The 17075-nt window shown below is 47.0% G+C and overlaps 1 protein-coding gene across 3 annotated transcripts in view; it reads left to right on the top strand.

Moving 5' to 3' along the window:
* Positions 1–1687: 1687 nt before the first annotated feature.
* UBE4A (ubiquitination factor E4A) overlaps positions 1688–17075 on the top strand; it is a 45966-nt gene continuing 30578 nt past the window's right edge. The window contains exons 1-6 of one of the 3 annotated variants that reach the window (XM_073657035.1): positions 1688–1835; positions 4754–4923; positions 11717–11890; positions 12914–13026; positions 13465–13617; positions 13701–13860. In XM_073657035.1, coding sequence (XP_073513136.1) covers positions 4803–4923; positions 11717–11890; positions 12914–13026; positions 13465–13617; positions 13701–13860 — 721 coding nt within the window. In that variant the 5' untranslated portion in view covers positions 1688–1835; positions 4754–4802. Of the gene's footprint in view, positions 1891–4000; positions 4644–4753; positions 4924–11716; positions 11891–12913; positions 13027–13464; positions 13618–13700; positions 13861–17075 lie in introns of those variants that run through there. The other 2 variants (XM_073657036.1, XM_073657037.1) reach the window with 2 other exon arrangements.

The raw sequence follows: 17075 nt of genomic DNA, 5'->3' as shown, positions 1-17075 counted from the left end.
GGCAGTGGATCTGCACCAGGAGGCTGGCCTGAAGTCAAGAATGTCAGCAAAGAAGCCACTTCTCACCAAGAAAAACATCAAGGACAGACTGATATTCTCCATGAAGTAGAAGGATTGGATTGCAGAGTACTGGGGTAAAGTTATCTGATGAAGCCTCCTTCAGATTGTTTGGGACATCTGGAAGAACGATTGTCAAGAGAAAAAAAGAATAAAGAGGTTGTCCACTACTTTTTCATTGATGACCTATCCTTAGGAAAGGTCATCAATGTCTCATCGGCCAGGGCCTGCTACCCATGCTGATCAGCTGTTATCGGTGTTGGCGACGGAAGAACTCACTTGCGGAGCTGGCCGTCTTCTGATAGTGGCAGAAGCTTGGCATTTTTCCGCAATGATAATCCGCAGCGGAAATTTCCACAGCATGTGCACAGCACATACGGATTATCATTGGGTAACAAGGCAAACTTTCTACCAAGCGTTTTTTAAGCTTTTCCGCTGCGGAATTGCAGCTGCAGAAACGCTTAAAAATGCATAGTGGGCACACAGCCTTATAATCCTCATAGCCTGTTTCTCACTACTTATAGTCATATCTAGCTTGGAGCCTGTAAGCCGCTGTCAGACACCTCTGCTCTTTCTTTCAGTCAGCAATGAGCCTTAATAGTCTATTGTTTATTTTTACTGCACATTTTGGCTAAAAATAATTGTTGCAATTATGCTTCATTAGAAATGTTTTACCGGCTCTGTTCACATTGAGCTTTTGCAGTTGTTTTTATCTCCAAACTCCTCCTAAATAAAAAAAAAAAAAACTGCTTCAAAAACTATTGGAAAACTGTTCCAATTTATTTCTATAGCAAATTCACTGTAATATTCATAAGAGAAGTTTTTATTTTTAACTTTACTTAACTTTTGAATAGAAAATTCATTTCACTTCTGTAAAGCAGATGTTGAAAATAAACCTCTTCAGATTAGACACTGTTCAATTAAAAGGCTACAAAAAAACTAGAACACTTTCGAAAAAAACTTTCCTAAACTCTTCAACACAGCTTCAATTTTCCTAGTGTTTTGAGGAGTATTTGGAGAGAAAATCTCTTGGGAAAAAAAAACAGAAACAAATGCACATTTCTGGCTGCAGAATGAGTTCAATGTAAATCCATCAGTGATGGGAAGCTTTTAACCTTTTTTTTTTTAGCTCTTCTCGGCTGTTTTATGACCACATCAAAGTTGAGCTGAACTTTCATGTGGCCAAACTTTACCTTGAAGGAGGTCAGAAAAAGACTAATAAAAGAGTAACTGGCTCCCCGACAAATCGAGCTCACTGATGGACCCTCAGTTTAATCATTCTGCAGCCAACAATAGAAGTATAGAAGGAATTTTTTTTTTAAGAGAACCCATTTACAAAGTTTACTCTTAACCCAACATACATGCACTTAATTTAAAAAAATGCAACTGAAGGCATCTATATGTTTTAATCTAATTACACTGTTTGCTGCAGACTGCAGAGCATCACCCCTATCATAGTATAACCCTAAAATCCCCAACTATGCAGAGCATCTCCCCCTCTCTCCATCATCACCACCACCTCCTCCCTCTGCAGAGCATGTTTCCTATCAGTCGCAGTGTGCTGAGCCTTTCCCTGCAGAGCAGCCCAGCGCTCTCCTCCTGCAATGCACAGCGCAGCTTCTAGCTCCGCCCCCTGTCATACGCCCCTCCCCTTCCACGGCTATACTCGCTCATAAGCCCCGCCTCTTCCTGACTGGTCACATGATCGCCTGTAACCCTTTCTGCCCCGCTTGTGTGGTTGGGGAGGGCGGAAGCGGAAGTGTCAGGAAGGCAGAGCGGTGAGTCAGTGGCTCCGGGCTGTGCGCACTGTCCGTATGGCACGGCCGTGTATACGTGCGTGTGTGTATACGTGTGTGTGACGTTTCGCTGGGACTCTCATTACTCTCTAGGATGTAGCAGAGATGAATGTGTCGCCTGCTGATGTCACACAGCGGGTTTACATGGGACTGCAGCATTGTACTCCACTCCTGGTCACCTGACAAGCCGACTCTTCTCTCCTTCTATACCCCTGGCCCCGGGTGATGTCATCTGCTCATTAACCCCTTCCCTTCTTCCATGAGCCATAAATTTTCTATCCCCCCCCAAGCCCCCCATATGACGCCTTGTTTATTGCGGGACGAGTTGTGTTTCTCACGCATGTTGTTTATTTTTCCATATTATGCACTGAAAACGCGGAAAAAAAATCCCAAATGCGCTGAAATGGGGGGAAAAAATGCAATTCCGTCATTGTTTTTTTTTGGGGTTTTGTGTGTTATGCGGTAAAAGTAACCAGGCGGTGTTCTCCAGGTCACTACGACGCAGACCGTGCCAAATTCAGACCGTGCCAAACTCGTCCAGGTTTTTTTTTTCATTTATTTATTATTTTGTAATTTTATTTTTTAATTTTATATATATTTTTTTTATTTTATTTAATTGTATAATATTTATATATTTCTTTTTTTTATTTTGTAACTTTAATTGTATAATAAATATTATTATTATTATTATTATTATTATTATTATTATTATTATTATTATTATTATTATTAATAATAATATTTACATTTTAGTGGTTAAAAAAAAATCTGAACTTTTGTCAACACAACTTCACTTGTCGCTGTTTTCCGAGACCCGTAACTTTTTAATTTTTCCATGGTCGGATCCACGTGAGCACCTGTTGTTTCTCTGCCGATCTGACAGGTGCATCAACTGGGGAAAAAAAAAAGGCAATTCTGGCATCTCAATATTTAATGTTAACTGACAAAAATGTTATATTTTCACAGACTAAATATTTTTTATTTATTTTTTGGATAGGGATATATATATTTTGCGTGGATCTTATACTTATTAATCATCACGGATTAATTTTTATTAATTAAGTGTTTTAGTTATTTTTAGTAAATCTTTGAAAGAAGAATAATAACAAAAACTGATAAAAAGGTGACGCAAGAGTGACGTTACAAGGCAATTACAACCTCACTCTTCACCATCGTAGAGCAAAAGTCCAGGTTTAAATTACCAATGGAGATTTAATTTTTTTTTGTTTGTTTACAGTGACTCTTATTTTTATTTTTTTAAATTTTTATTTCTTTTTTTTTTACTCCCTTTTTGGGTCTTGAACCTGTGACCTTTTGGTTGCTTGTATTCTGTGCTGTAATATCGCAAGTATTGTGAGTACGTAGTAAAAACAACTATAGCTGGGCTTCATGGGTGTACCAAGATGGCGGCAGTTAGGGACTTTCATAAGGCTCCCCTGACTCATGGTGATACATTGGCACCCCGTGACTGCGTCATGGGGGTCTTGATGGGCCTCAGGCGCTGCTGCCTCTGATCAACCATTTAAATGCTGCTTGATCGCTGCTGTTCAACCATCAAATAGCTGCTATCAGAGCTCGATCCGGCCGCTGCTGCTGGTTTTATAACTCCAAACACAGCAGCAACATAAAAACAAGAAAATCCCTCCAGTCCTTCATATTAAAAAGGGTTTTCTTTTTTCATCCCTTTTATAGTTTATTATTTATTATGCTTCACTTATATGGCGCCATCATAGTCCTTAGTTCTTTACAGACATCATTATCACTGTTCCCATTGGGGCTCACAATCTAAATATTGTGATATAACAATCTGATATCTTGAGGACAAACCTTGTATTCGCAATGGAGAGACATGTCTCTCTGTTCATTTCTAAGATCGCCGAGTTTATTATTTTTTTTTACATTTATTTATCAATTTTTTTGCATCGCTGATTTCAAATCTGTACTGGGGAAAAAAAAAAAACCTGTTGCAGATTTCACTTTAAAATCGACGGGAGGCTGTTTGTGGACAGAACATGCACTATAGACTGCATGTGAAATCAGCCGAGAAAATCTGCAACAGAAATTAATTTTGCAGCTTTTTTTTTTAAAATGTAATTAAAAAAATGATATTACGTTTAAAAAAAAAAAAAAAAAATCCGCTTAATAGATCTTTTTCTTTCCTTGTGGATCTTTTGTTAAGGTCGCATCCAATTGCCCACTAATGTACACCAGGAAAATTCACCGCTTTTTTTTTATGTACCTGTGGCTGTGAATACCTGCAAACAAGAACAAGAAACATAATGCTCCAGAGCAGGCTGTTCTCGTGGTTGAGGTTCTGAGAGCCTCCAGAAAACTTTAGATTTTTGGGATGACACCATTTTTATTTCTTTATTTATTTCTGAGCGGGGAAGAAGGCTCTGCAGTTAGAGAGCAGCACTCTTTTCATTATTTATGGAACAATGAATAAAGCGGTTATTTTTGGGCACAGTGCAGACCTGAACGTCTGGATCGGAGGAGGGCCATCCCAACCCTCACCATCAGCAATAATCTCACCCATCAGAGCCCTGCCGTCCCTTGGTACTGTTGCCGATAAGCACCGCCCTTTTCCTTTCTTCCTTTTCCAGCAGGGGTATCTTGTGACCACTGCAGTCAAACAGCCACTACTGTTTGGCTGCAGTGTTCAGGTGCCATCCAAAATCACAAAAGAAAGCTAGGAGACGGCTTCTTCCTTCTTGGATGGCACAAGACCGCTGCAGCCAACCAGTGACCGCTGTACAAAGTGAGATCAGTGTGGGTAGTTGTATCCGGTAGGTGAGTGATGGTATCTTTTTTTTTTTTTTTTTTAATTAAGATAATGCGGCCGTCCCCGTAAAACTGTAACCCCCATATATCTAACCTGCGCTCACGTTACTTCTCCGCAGATAAGACGCCTCCACATCACACACTACATGGACCCTGCTGCTTAGCAAAATGACGGATCAAGAGAACAACAACAGCATCTCGACAAACCCGTTCGCCGCTCTCTTCGGGTCGATCGCTGAAGCTCGGCAGTTTGTCGCTGTGCAAAAGGAGCAGCAACGGCAGCAAAATGGCAAGTAACATAAGGAGAGGGGTTACAGCACCAGTTGCCACTATGTCACTATGGTCAACATGTCACCATTAGTGTTGAGCGATACCTTCCGATATCAGGAAATATCGTATCGGATTGGATCGGGCCGATACCCAAAAAGTATCGGATATCGCCGATTCCGATACCGGAAACCAATGCAAGTCAATGGGACACAAATATCGGAATGAAAATAAACCCTTTCTTTCCTTGTAGGTTAATTCTACATGAAGTAAAACAACTAAGAATAATGTAGAATGACATGAAAAGCCGGCAATTCATCAGCGGCATACACCGGTACCCGACAATTTACAACAGAAAGAATAGAGCATCACACATAGATTAGATAGATAGAAACATGTCAGTCACATATATATGAAGTACAGTGACAGTGTTGCTTACTGTACTTGTCATTTAGTGTAAAGGATTTATTAAAAAAAATATTAGTGTTTTCGTGCACCGTCTCTTTAAAAAAGCCGGCCGGCAATTCAGCAGCGGTACCCGACAATTTATAACAGAAAGAATAGAGCTTCACACATAGATTAGATAGATAGAAACATGTCAGTCACATATATATGAAGTACAGTGACAGTGTTGCTTACTGTACTTGTCATTTAGTGTAAAGGATTTATTTAAAAAAATAATAGTGTTTTCATGCACCGTCTCTTTAAGAAAGCCGGCCGGCAATTCAGCATCTGTACCCGACAATTTAGAACAGAAAGAATAGAGAATCACACATAGATTAGATAGATAGAAACATGTCAGTCACATATATATGAAGTACAGTGACAGTGTTGATTACTGTACTTGTCATTTAGTGTTAAAATAAAGGATTTATTTAAAAAAAAATTGGCGTGGGGTTCCCCTTAATTTTAGGCTCTAGCGGAGGTTAAGCAGACAGCTGGGGCAAATGTTTGAAGCCTGGGAAGGGGGTAATACCCACGGAGCTTCCCAGGCTACTAATATCAGCCCCCAGCTGAATACCTAGCCTTTACTAGCTATTAAAATGGGGGAACCCCCCCAAAAAAATAACGTGGGGTCCCCCCTAATTTAATAGCTAGCACAGGCTAGGCAGACAGCTGGGGGCTGATATTAATAGCCCAGGAAGGGTGCCATGAATATTGGCCCCCTCCCAGGCTAGAAACACCAGCCGTCAGCCGCCCCAGAAATGGCGCATCCATAGGATGCGCCAATTCTGGCACTTAGCCTCGCTCTTCCACGCTGCCCTGGTGCGGTGGCAGGGGGTAATAGGGTTGGGGTTGATGTCAGCTTATAATGCCAGCTGACATCAAGCCCAGGTTAGTAATGGAGAGGCGTCTATAAGACACCCCCATTACTAACCCCATAGTCAAAGTTAAAAGAAAACACAAACACCCAGAGTAAAGTCCTTTAATTGAAATAAAGACACAATTCTTTATTGTTCTAAATTAAACTATACTTACCATCACGCCCATTCCAGCTGAAGCCAACGATCTCCTGCAATAAAAGAAAAATAATAAAGCAACCTCATCCTTACCTTTCGATGGTTCCCAGGACAGCTCCAGCTCTGCTACATCGAGATGACAGGATGGACCGCAGCAGAAAGCTGCCATCCAGCCTGTCATCCCGCGGACACTGAGAAGCGCAGGCATGCTTGCGCTCCTCAGTGTCTCTCTGTGACGTCATCCAGATGAGCCGAGTTCATGTCCAATGAACTCAGCTCACCTCATGCACGTCACTGACAGCGTGGGAAAGTTCTCCTGCACTCAGCGCTTCAGCGTGAGAATTCTCCCACGCTGTCAGTGACATACATGAGGTGAGGTCATGTCCAATGAACTCAGCTCACCTCATGCACGTCACTGACAGTGTGGGAAAATTCTCACGCTGAAGTGCTGAGTGCAGAAGAATTTTCCCACGCTGTCAGTGACGTACATGAGGTGAGCTGAGTTCATTGGACATGACCTCGGCTCATCTTTATGCCGTCACAGCCAGACATTGAGGAGCACAAGCATGCCTGTGCTTCTCAGTGTCTGCGGGATGACAGGATGGATGGCAGCGTTCTGCTGCGGTCCAGCCTGTCATCTCGATGTAGCAGAGCTGAAGCTGTCGTGGGAGCCATGGAAAGGTAAGGATGAGGTTGCTTTATTATTTTACTTTTATTGCAGGAGATCGTTGGCTTCAGCTGGAATGGGCGTGATGGTAAGTATGGTTTAATTTAGAACAATAAAGAATTGTGTGTTTATTTCAATTAAAGGACTTTTTTCTGGGTGTTGTGTTTTTTTAAATACTTTACTAGAAATTCATGGTGGTCATGTCTAATATTGGCGTGACCCCATGAATTTTGGGCTTAGGGCCAGCTGATAATACCAAGCTGGCCTTAACCCCTTTATTACCCAGTGAGCCACCGCACCAGGGCCCTGGATGAGTTGGGTACAGCGCCAGAAGATGGCGCTTCAATGAACGCGCCATTTTCTGGGGCGGCTGCGGACTGCAATTTGCAGCGGGGGTGGCCCAGAAAGCTTGGGTCTCCCTGCGCTGCGGATTCCAGCCCCCAGCTGCATAGTTGTATCTGGCTGGACACAAAAATAGGGCGAAGCCCCAAGCATTTTTTTTTTTAATTATTTCATGAAATTCATGGAATAATTAAGAAAAAAAGGGCTTCCCTATATTGTTGTGTCCAACCAGGTACAAATAGGCAGCTGGTGGTTGGGGGCAGCCCATTCCTGCCTGCTGTACCTGGCTGGACACAAATATAGGGCGAAGCCCCACGTCAATTTTTTTTAAAATAAATCCTTTATTTTAACACTAAATGACATTTGAGGAGTTAATAAAGATGCAGTCCCTAAATTATTATTTATTTTTTAATTAATTTTTCCCAAAACTTTTGACGTGGGCTTCGCCATATTTTTGTATGCCAGCCAGGTACAGCATCCAGCTTCTATGAACGCGCCATTTTCCGGGGTGGCTGCGGACTGCAATTTTCAGCGGGGGGGGGGGGGAGAAAGCTTGGGCCTCCCTGCGCTGCAGATTCCATCCCCCAGCTGCCTAGTTGTACCTGGCTGGACACAAAAATAGGGAGAAGCTTCACGTATTTTTTTTTTTTAATTATTTCATGAAATTCATGAAATAATTAAGAAAAAAAGGGCTTCCCTATATTGTTGTGTCCAACCAGGTACAAATAGGCAGCTGGTGGTTGGGGGCAGCCCGTTCCTGCCTGCTGTACCTGGCTGGACACAAATATAGTGCGAAGCCCCACGTCAATTTTTTTTTAATTATTTCATGAAATTCATGGAATAATTAAGAAAAAAAGGGCTTCCCTATATTGTTGTGTCCGGCCAGGTACAAATAGGCAGCTGGTGGTTGGGGGCAGCCCGTTCCTGCCTGCTGTACCTGACTGGACACAAATATAGGGCGAAGCCTCACATAATTTTTTTTTAATTATTTCATGAATTTCCTGAAATAATTAAAAAAAAATTGACGTGGGGCTTCACACTATATTTGTGTCCAGCCAGGTACAGCAGGCAGGAACGGGCTGCCCCCAACCACCAGCTGCCTATTTGTACCTGGCCAGACACAACAATATAGGGAAGCCCTTTTTTTCTTAATTATTCCATGAATTTCATGAAATAATTAAAAAAAAAAAAACGTGGGGCTTCTCCCTATTTTTGTGTCCAGCCAGGTACAACTAGGCAGCTGGGGGATGGAATCTGCAGCGCAGGGAGGCCCAAGCTTTCTGCCCCCCGCTGAAAATTGCAGTCCGCGGCCGCCCCGGAAAATGGCGCGTTCATAGAAGCTGGATGCTGTACCTGGCTGGCATACAAAAGTATGGCGAAGCCCACGTCAAAAGTTTTGGGAAAAATTTATTAAAAAATAAATAATAATTTAGGGACTGCATCTTTATTAAGTCCTCAAATGTCATTTAGTGTTAAAATAAAGGATTTATTTTAAAAAAAAATGGCGTGGGATCCCCCATAATTTTAGTCTCTAGCGGAGGTTAAGCAGACGGCTGGGGCAGATGTTTGAAGCCTGGGAAGGGGGTAAAACCCACGGAGCTTCCCAGGCTACTAATATCAGCCCCCAGCTGAATACCTAGCCTTTACTAGCTATTAAAATGGGGGACCCCCCCAAAAAAAATGACGTGGGGTCCCCCCTATTTTAATAGCTAGCAAAGGCTAGGCAGACAGCTGGGGGCTGATATTAATAGCTCAGGAAGGGTGCCATGAATATTGGCCCCCTCCCAGGCTAGAAACACCAGCCGTCAGCCGCCCCAGAAATGGCGCATCCATAGGATGCGCCAATTCTGGCACTTAGCCTCGCTCTTCCACGCTGCCCTGGTGCGGTGGCAGGGGGTAATAGTGGTGGGGTTCATGTCAGCGCCAGCTGCCATGAAGCCCAGGTTAGTAATGATGGGTGTCTATAAGACACCCCCATTACTAACCTACAAAGTGTTAAAAAGAAAAAACACACTACACCCAGAAAAAAATAATTTATTTGAAATAAAACACCATTTTATTTAATTCTTAGTTTACTAAAAAAAAATAGTTACCTGTCCACGTTCCTGCGCTGATCTCCCATGCACAGCTGTCACATCTGGAGATGGTGACAGCTGTGCATGGCTGCTGTAAGCTCACGCTGCCGGGAACACGTCCGCTCCCGGCAGCGGGAGCCACTGACTGAGGTTACCGGAGTGCATTCAGGCAGCGCAGCTCCGGAGACCTCCTTTACGGCAGTGCTGTACCGTGGGAATTTCTCACGATACAGCAGTGCCGTAAAGCAGCTAACCGGAGCAGCGCTGCCTTAACTCTGGTGAACCCTTACGGCCCCGTCATTCTAGCGGCGGCAGCGGTTCAGAGCGGTCACATTCTATGTGGCTGCTCTGAACTGGAGATCTTCGTGGGACACTCGTGGACTGCTACGGAGGGGTAAGGATAAGGTTGTGGTTTATTATTTTATATTTTATTACAGGAGATCGATGGCTTCGGGGAATTAGGTGTCTAGGTGAGTATAGGTGTAGTTTTTTATTTTTTACTTTATTTTAGGTGACGATCGGCGGGGACAGGTAATGTATAAACTAATTTCTTTTAGGTAACCACTGGCCACCAATGACATGTATCTAACATTTATTGGGGACACAGTAGGGCAATTTATATAGCAGGATCAGGCTGATGGGAACTACTGCTCCCATCGAGCTGATCCTGCTGGCACGAGTGGACGGGGGACAGACATAGGCCGATGGGAGTAGTAGTGTCACATCGGCCTATGTCTGCCTGCACGCACAGACACCCCGCACACACACCCCGCACACACACACACCCCGCACACACACACCCCGCACACACTAATCATGACGGGTCTGGGAGGTGAGGCTGACCTGTGCGGCCGTGGGAAAGTTCATGTGAGTTCATGCAGTCAAGCATGAACTCACATGAACCCTCTGAGGGCACCGCGGCTACTTCAAATGAACAGCTGATCGGCATCACCTGATACCTCAGCTGTTCATTTGAAATAACCGGCGGGAAAGCGCAGCACAGAACGGGAAAGCCGGCGGTGAAGTCTTTTCACTGCCGGCTTCCCCGCCCGGGTCCTTCGCTCCTTGGTGCTGCGCTCCCCGCCCGGTCCTAATTTACGATTGGGATTGGAGGTGGCGAGGGGAGCGGAGGATCGGGGTGGGAGGCTGCGGGGAAGCAGTATGGGGCTGTGTGATTGTTTAAAAGCCGGCGGCTTTTTACCGCCCGCCGGCTTTTAAACAATCAGGAGAATTCTCCCACGCTGGGATGGCATTCTGATGACAAGCTGGATCGCAGCTGAGCGCTGCCATCCAGCTTGTCATCCTTCACAGACACTGCAGAGCGCAGGCATTATGGGAACTTCCGATTCCGGTATTCGATATTATAAAAGTATCGGAATTAAGTATCGGAATTCCGATACAGTGAATATCGGCCGATACCCGATATTTCAGTATCGGAATGCTCAACACTAGTCACCATAGCAAGTATGTGAAAAGGAGGACCGGACAATAGTGGAGGAGGAACTGCAGTGTTATGTATGACTTTATTTTTGGTTTAAAAGTTGCACTAAATTCTAGTCTGCAATCTTCATTCCTTCATTAATTTTCAGACCTCCCCCGCCCTCACCCTTCCAATAAGCCGTTTGAAATCTGCTCATTTTCTCATGTGAACGTGTCCCTTCCATTCATACAGTCTGTGTGTCCAGGATGCTGGTGTCTGCACTGGATCTTGTGTATTAGCCCAGCTTTATTTCCCTTCTATAGCTCCTGCAAGATAATGCGCTTTCCCCATATCTACAACCTTACTAAGCTGCCCTCACTGAGACTGTACATGCTTTCCCCCAACTCTTTAATTCCTGATCTACTGAGTACAACCTGCTCCAACCCTCCCACCCCCCTCCGAAAAGAGAGGGGGAGAGCTTTGGTGGGTTTGTGTCAGATTTTCTAGCTATCTATGTAAATTACTTGCTCTGCTGCAGCAAAATGGTAGGAACTTTTTAATGAAGATTATTTAGAAAGATGCTCAATGTCACATTTAGGAAGCAGATGCACAGTAAAAAAAAAAAAATAAAAAAATAATAAAATAAATAAATAAATATATATATATATATATATATATATATATATATATATATATATATATATATATATATATATATATATATATATATATATATATATATATATATAATATAATATAATATAATATATATATATATATATATATATATATATATATATTAATCAGTATAAAGTTTGACTAGTCCAGTAACTAACCTCTGACCCGTGTAGAATACGCAGGAGAGAGTCAGGACGACTCTGACAACAGCGTCTCAGAAAGCCTGGACGATTGCGACGACTCTGTGGCTGAAATAAGTCGCTCGTTCCGTTCTCAGCAGGAGATCTGTGAGCAGCTGAACATAAACCACATGATCCAGAGAATCTTCCTCATCACCTTGGATAACAGTGAGTATTGGCGGATCTACGTCCTTTACTGCATTTCTTAACCCTTTAAGGACGCCGCCATTTTTCATTTATGCACTTTTTCTTTTTTTTTTTTCCTCCAAGAGCTAAAGCTATTTTAGTCTTCCATCTGCTTAGCTGGCAAAGAGCTTGTTTTTTTTTTACACGTTTTACTCTTGAATAACATAATTTACTTTACAATATAATGTGCTGAAAAGCACGGTGAAATGGAGAAGAAAAAAAAACCTGTTTGCCATTATTTTATTGTTTTTACAGCAATTTTTTTTTGAATTTTAGTGTCTTAAAAAAAAGTCTAAACACGAGGCTTGTCACAGTTTTTTGAGACCTGCAACTGTTATTTTTTAGTTGATAGAGCTGTAGCTGCTTGTATTTGTACCAGTTTGATCACTTTTTATTGCATTTTAGGAGGAGATGCAGATATATATATATATATATTTTAAATAAAGTTTAACTAATCCCCGCTTCTTTTACCGATTCAAATATAATTAAAAAAATGAGCATATTTGCTATCACTGCACCAGTAAAAGTCCAATAAAAATTACCATATAATTTATTTTCAATGTTGTTTTTTTTTTTTTTTATTACTTTATTCTTGAGTCTCCCTAGAGATTGGAATCTGCAAATAGACTTGAGTGTTGCAGCATTTTGTAAAAAAAAAAAACATGATCTATGAAGCCAACCTTCATAGATGGGAGCCTTCAGAAGGCTGGTGATTTCCAAGGCAACCCATTGTGATTGCGTTGCTTGGCGATGGGCGCCTGAGCGCATTCCCCATCGGATCATGACGCTTAAATGTCTCTCTTTCTCTCTGACAGCGGCATTTAAGTGGTTAAACAGCAGAGATCATAACTAGCTCCGGTCGCTGCTGATCAAGGCAGGGGCCGGCTGTATAAATGGAGGCTATTACATCTGCTTGCACTTTCCTTGCAGAGAATCGCTTTGTGTAATCTCTTACATGTTTCCTCTAGTCCATTTGTAAGTTTTATTCCATGTTCTGTCCCGTAGGTGACCCCAGTTTAAAGAGCGGGAATGGCATCCCTCAGCGCTGTGTGTATCTGGAGGAGCTCGGATCTGAGCTCGATGGACAGGACTGGCTGGATATGGATAACGTAGAACAGGTAGATCACACGACATCCACACAAGATAAGTCAAGTAGATCTGTACTTTTAAAGGGGTTGTCCGGTCAAAAACCAAGTGATCTTCTATAGGCGATAACTTATTGATCGGTGGGGGTCTGACTGCTGGGACAAGCGCTAATTGGGAGAACGGGGATCTTTTATTCCTGGCTCGACCACCGCACCATTCATTCCCTGTGGGGCTGCACTCTACTTTTTACGGCAGCCCCATACTGAATAAACGGCGCAGCGATCGGGCGTCTGACCTACCACTCTGTTCTGTAAAGGAGACAGTTGTGCTGATTGATGCGGGTCCCAGCGGTTAGATACGCTCTGATCAATAAGTTATCGCATATCCCGGAGAACCCCTTTAATGCCATAGGAGGTACAATCCCTCCATTATTTCTTACAGGGAGCAGTACTTTCTTATTCTGATTTCAGGCCTTGTTCACACGGCTTCTTCTCCCTGAACCTGGGAAATGCATAATCTGTATGACATCGTCGGGAGCCCCCAATTTGTCTGCAGAACGAGATGCAGGGGAAAAGCATATCGTCCCATTCTTATTCTCCTGCTTCCAGAGAGCCAAGAAGGAGGTGAGAGCTTGTTTATGCCATGACCTGTCGACACTGTTCACACCACAATTCTTTTGTTACCTTTTATGTAATTGTCTTAACAGGTCACTAAAGTGCCGGAGAATCTGCTGCCATATGCGGTGCGCTGTAAGGCACTAACCGTCTCCAATGCTCGCACTGTTCTGCTGACACCGGAGATATATCAGGGGCAGGATGTCCCGGCTCAGGTGGTGGACCTCATGCTGGAAGGACTGCGCGGAGCAAGTAAGTCCTTGTTACATAGCCATCTGCATCTGTCATTCTGCGACTTCTAGATCAGTGGAGGCCAAATAGTGGATTTTACTCACAGTAGATCTCTCTTAAGCCCTGAAGGTTCACATTTCTGGGTGCATGTAAATACTTTCTAGTCTAAGGCTAATAGGAAAATCACAGGGCCTTATCCCAAAAGCTGCATTTATTACCTCTGTACACAGCAGGGACTTGTCCCCTATTGCCGCCTCCATACACAGCAGGGACTTGTCCTCTATTACCTCTGTACACAGCAGGGACTTGTCCCCTATTACCTCTGTACACAGCAGGGACTTGTCCCCTGTTGCCGCCTCCGTACACAGCAGGGACTTGTCCCCTGTTGCCGCCTCCGTACACAGCAGGGACTTGTCCCCTGTTGCCGCCTCCGTACACAGCAGGGACTTGTCCCCTGTTGCCGCCTCCGTACACAGCAGGGACTTGTCCCCTGTTGCCGCCTCCGTACACAGCAGGGACTTGTCCCCTGTTGCCGCCTCCGTACACAGCAGGGACTTGTCCCCTGTTGCCGCCTCCGTACACAGCAGGGACTTGTCCCCTGTTGCCGCCTCCGTACACAGCAGGGACTTGTCCCCTGTTGCCGCCTCCGTACACAGCAGGGACTTGTCCCCTGTTGCCGCCTCCGTACACAGCAGGGACTTGTCCCCTGTTGCCGCCTCCGTACACAGCAGGGACTTGTCCCCTGTTGCCGCCTCCGTACACAGCAGGGACTTGTCCTCTATTACCTCTGTACACAGCAGGGACTTGTCCCCTGTTGCCGCCTCCATACACAGCAGGGACTTGTCCTCTATTACCTCTGTACACAGCAGGGACTTGTCCCCTATTACCTCTGTACACAGCAGGGACTTGTCCCCTATTACCTCTGTACACAGCAGGGACTTGTCCCCTGTTGCCGCCTCCATACACAGCAGGGACTTGTCCTCTATTACCTCTGTACACAGCAGGGACTTGTCCCCTATTACCTCTGTACACAGCAGGGACTTGTCCCCTGTTGCCGCCTCCGTACACAGCAGGGACTTGTCCCCTGTTGCCGCCTCTGTACACAGCAGGGACTTGTCCCCTATTACCTCTGTACACAGCAGGGACTTGTCCCCTGTTGCCGCCTCCATACACAGCAGGGACTTGTCCTCTATTACCTCTGTACACAGCAGGGACTTGTCCCCTATTACCTCTGTACACAGCAGGGACTTGTCCCCTGTTGCCGCCTCCGTACACAGCAGGGACTTGTCCCCTGTTGCCGCCTCCGTACACAGCAGGGACTTGTCCCCTGTTGCCGCCTCCGTACACAGCAGGGACTTGTCCCCTGTTGCCGCCTCCGTACACAGCAGGGACTTGTCCCCTGTTGCCGCCTCCGTACACAGCAGGGACTTGTCCCCTGTTGCCGCCTCCGTACCCAGCAGGGACTTGTCCCCTGTTGCCGCCTCCGTACCCAGCAGGGACTCGTCCCCTGTTGCCGCCTCCGTACCCAGCAGGGACTCGTCCCCTGTTGCCGCCTCCGTACCCAGCAGGGACTCGTCCCCTGTTGCCGCCTCCGTACCCAGCAGGGACTCGTCCCCTGTTGCCGCCTCCGTACCCAGCAGGGACTCGTCCCCTGTTGCCGCCTCCGTACCCAGCAGGGACTCGTCCCCTGTTGCCGCCTCCGTACCCAGCAGGGACTCGTCCCCTGTTGCCGCCTCCGTACCCAGCAGGGACTCGTCCCCTGTTGCCGCCTCCGTACCCAGCAGGGACTCGTCCCCTGTTGCCGCCTCCGTACCCAGCAGGGACTCGTCCCCTGTTGCCGCCTCCGTACCCAGCAGGGACTCGTCCCCTGTTGCCGCCTCCGTACCCAGCAGGGACTCGTCCCCTGTTGCCGCCTCCGTACCCAGCAGGGACTCGTCCCCTGTTGCCGCCTCCGTACCCAGCAGGGACTCGTCCCCTGTTGCCGCCTCCGTACCCAGCAGGGACTCGTCCCCTGTTGCCGCCTCCGTACCCAGCAGGGACTCGTCCCCTGTTGCCGCCTCCGTACCCAGCAGGGACTCGTCCCCTGTTGCCGCCTCCGTACCCAGCAGGGACTCGTCCCCTGTTGCCGCCTCCGTACCCAGCAGGGACTCGTCCCCTGTTGCCGCCTCCGTACCCAGCAGGGACTCGTCCCCTGTTGCCGCCTCCGTACCCAGCAGGGACTCGTCCCCTGTTGCCGCCTCCGTACCCAGCAGGGACTCGTCCCCTGTTGCCGCCTCCGTACCCAGCAGGGACTCGTCCCCTGTTGCCGCCTCCGTACCCAGCAGGGACTCGTCCCCTGTTGCCGCCTCCGTACCCAGCAGGGACTCGTCCCCTGTTGCCGCCTCCGTACCCAGCAGGGACTCGTCCCCTGTTGCCGCCTCCGTACCCAGCAGGGACTCGTCCCCTGTTGCCGCCTCCGTACCCAGCAGGGACTCGTCCCCTGTTGCCGCCTCCGTACCCAGCAGGGACTCGTCCCCTGTTGCCGCCTCCGTACCCAGCAGGGACTCGTCCCCTGTTGCCGCCTCCGTACCCAGCAGGGACTCGTCCCCTGTTGCCGCCTCCGTACCCAGCAGGGACTCGTCCCCTGTTGCCGCCTCCGTACCCAGCAGGGACTCGTCCCCTGTTGCCGCCTCCGTACCCAGCAGGGACTCGTCCCCTGTTGCCGCCTCCGTACCCAGCAGGGACTCGTCCCCTGTTGCCGCCTCCGTACCCAGCAGGGACTCGTCCCCTGTTGCCGCCTCCGTACCCAGCAGGGACTCGTCCCCTGTTGCCGCCTCCGTACCCAGCAGGGACTCGTCCCCTGTTGCCGCCTCCGTACCCAGCAGGGACTCGTCCCCTGTTGCCGCCTCCGTACCCAGCAGGGACTCGTCCCCTGTTGCCGCCTCCGTACCCAGCAGGGACTCGTCCCCTGTTGCCGCCTCCGTACCCAGCAGGGACTCGTCCCCTGTTGCCGCCTCCGTACCCAGCAGGGACTCGTCCCCTGTTGCCGCCTCCGTACCCAGCAGGGACTCGTCCCCTGTTGCCGCCTCCGTACCCAGCAGGGACTCGTCCCCTGTTGCCGCCTCCGTACCCAGCAGGGACTCGTCCCCTGTTGCCGCCTCCGTACCCAGCAGGGACTCGTCCCCTGTTGCCGCCTCCGTACCCAGCAGGGACTCGTCCCCTGTTGCCGCCTCCGTACCCAGCAGGGACTCGTCCCC

Source organism: Phyllobates terribilis, unplaced genomic scaffold (assembly GCF_046119375.1).
Source record: "Phyllobates terribilis strain yellow unplaced genomic scaffold, ASM4611937v1 Scaffold_12__6_contigs__length_324123572, whole genome shotgun sequence".
Classification (NCBI taxonomy): Eukaryota; Metazoa; Chordata; class Amphibia; order Anura; family Dendrobatidae; genus Phyllobates; species Phyllobates terribilis.
The sequence above is the reverse complement of the archived record's forward strand: the minus strand, read 5'-3'. Positions and strand labels throughout refer to the sequence as shown.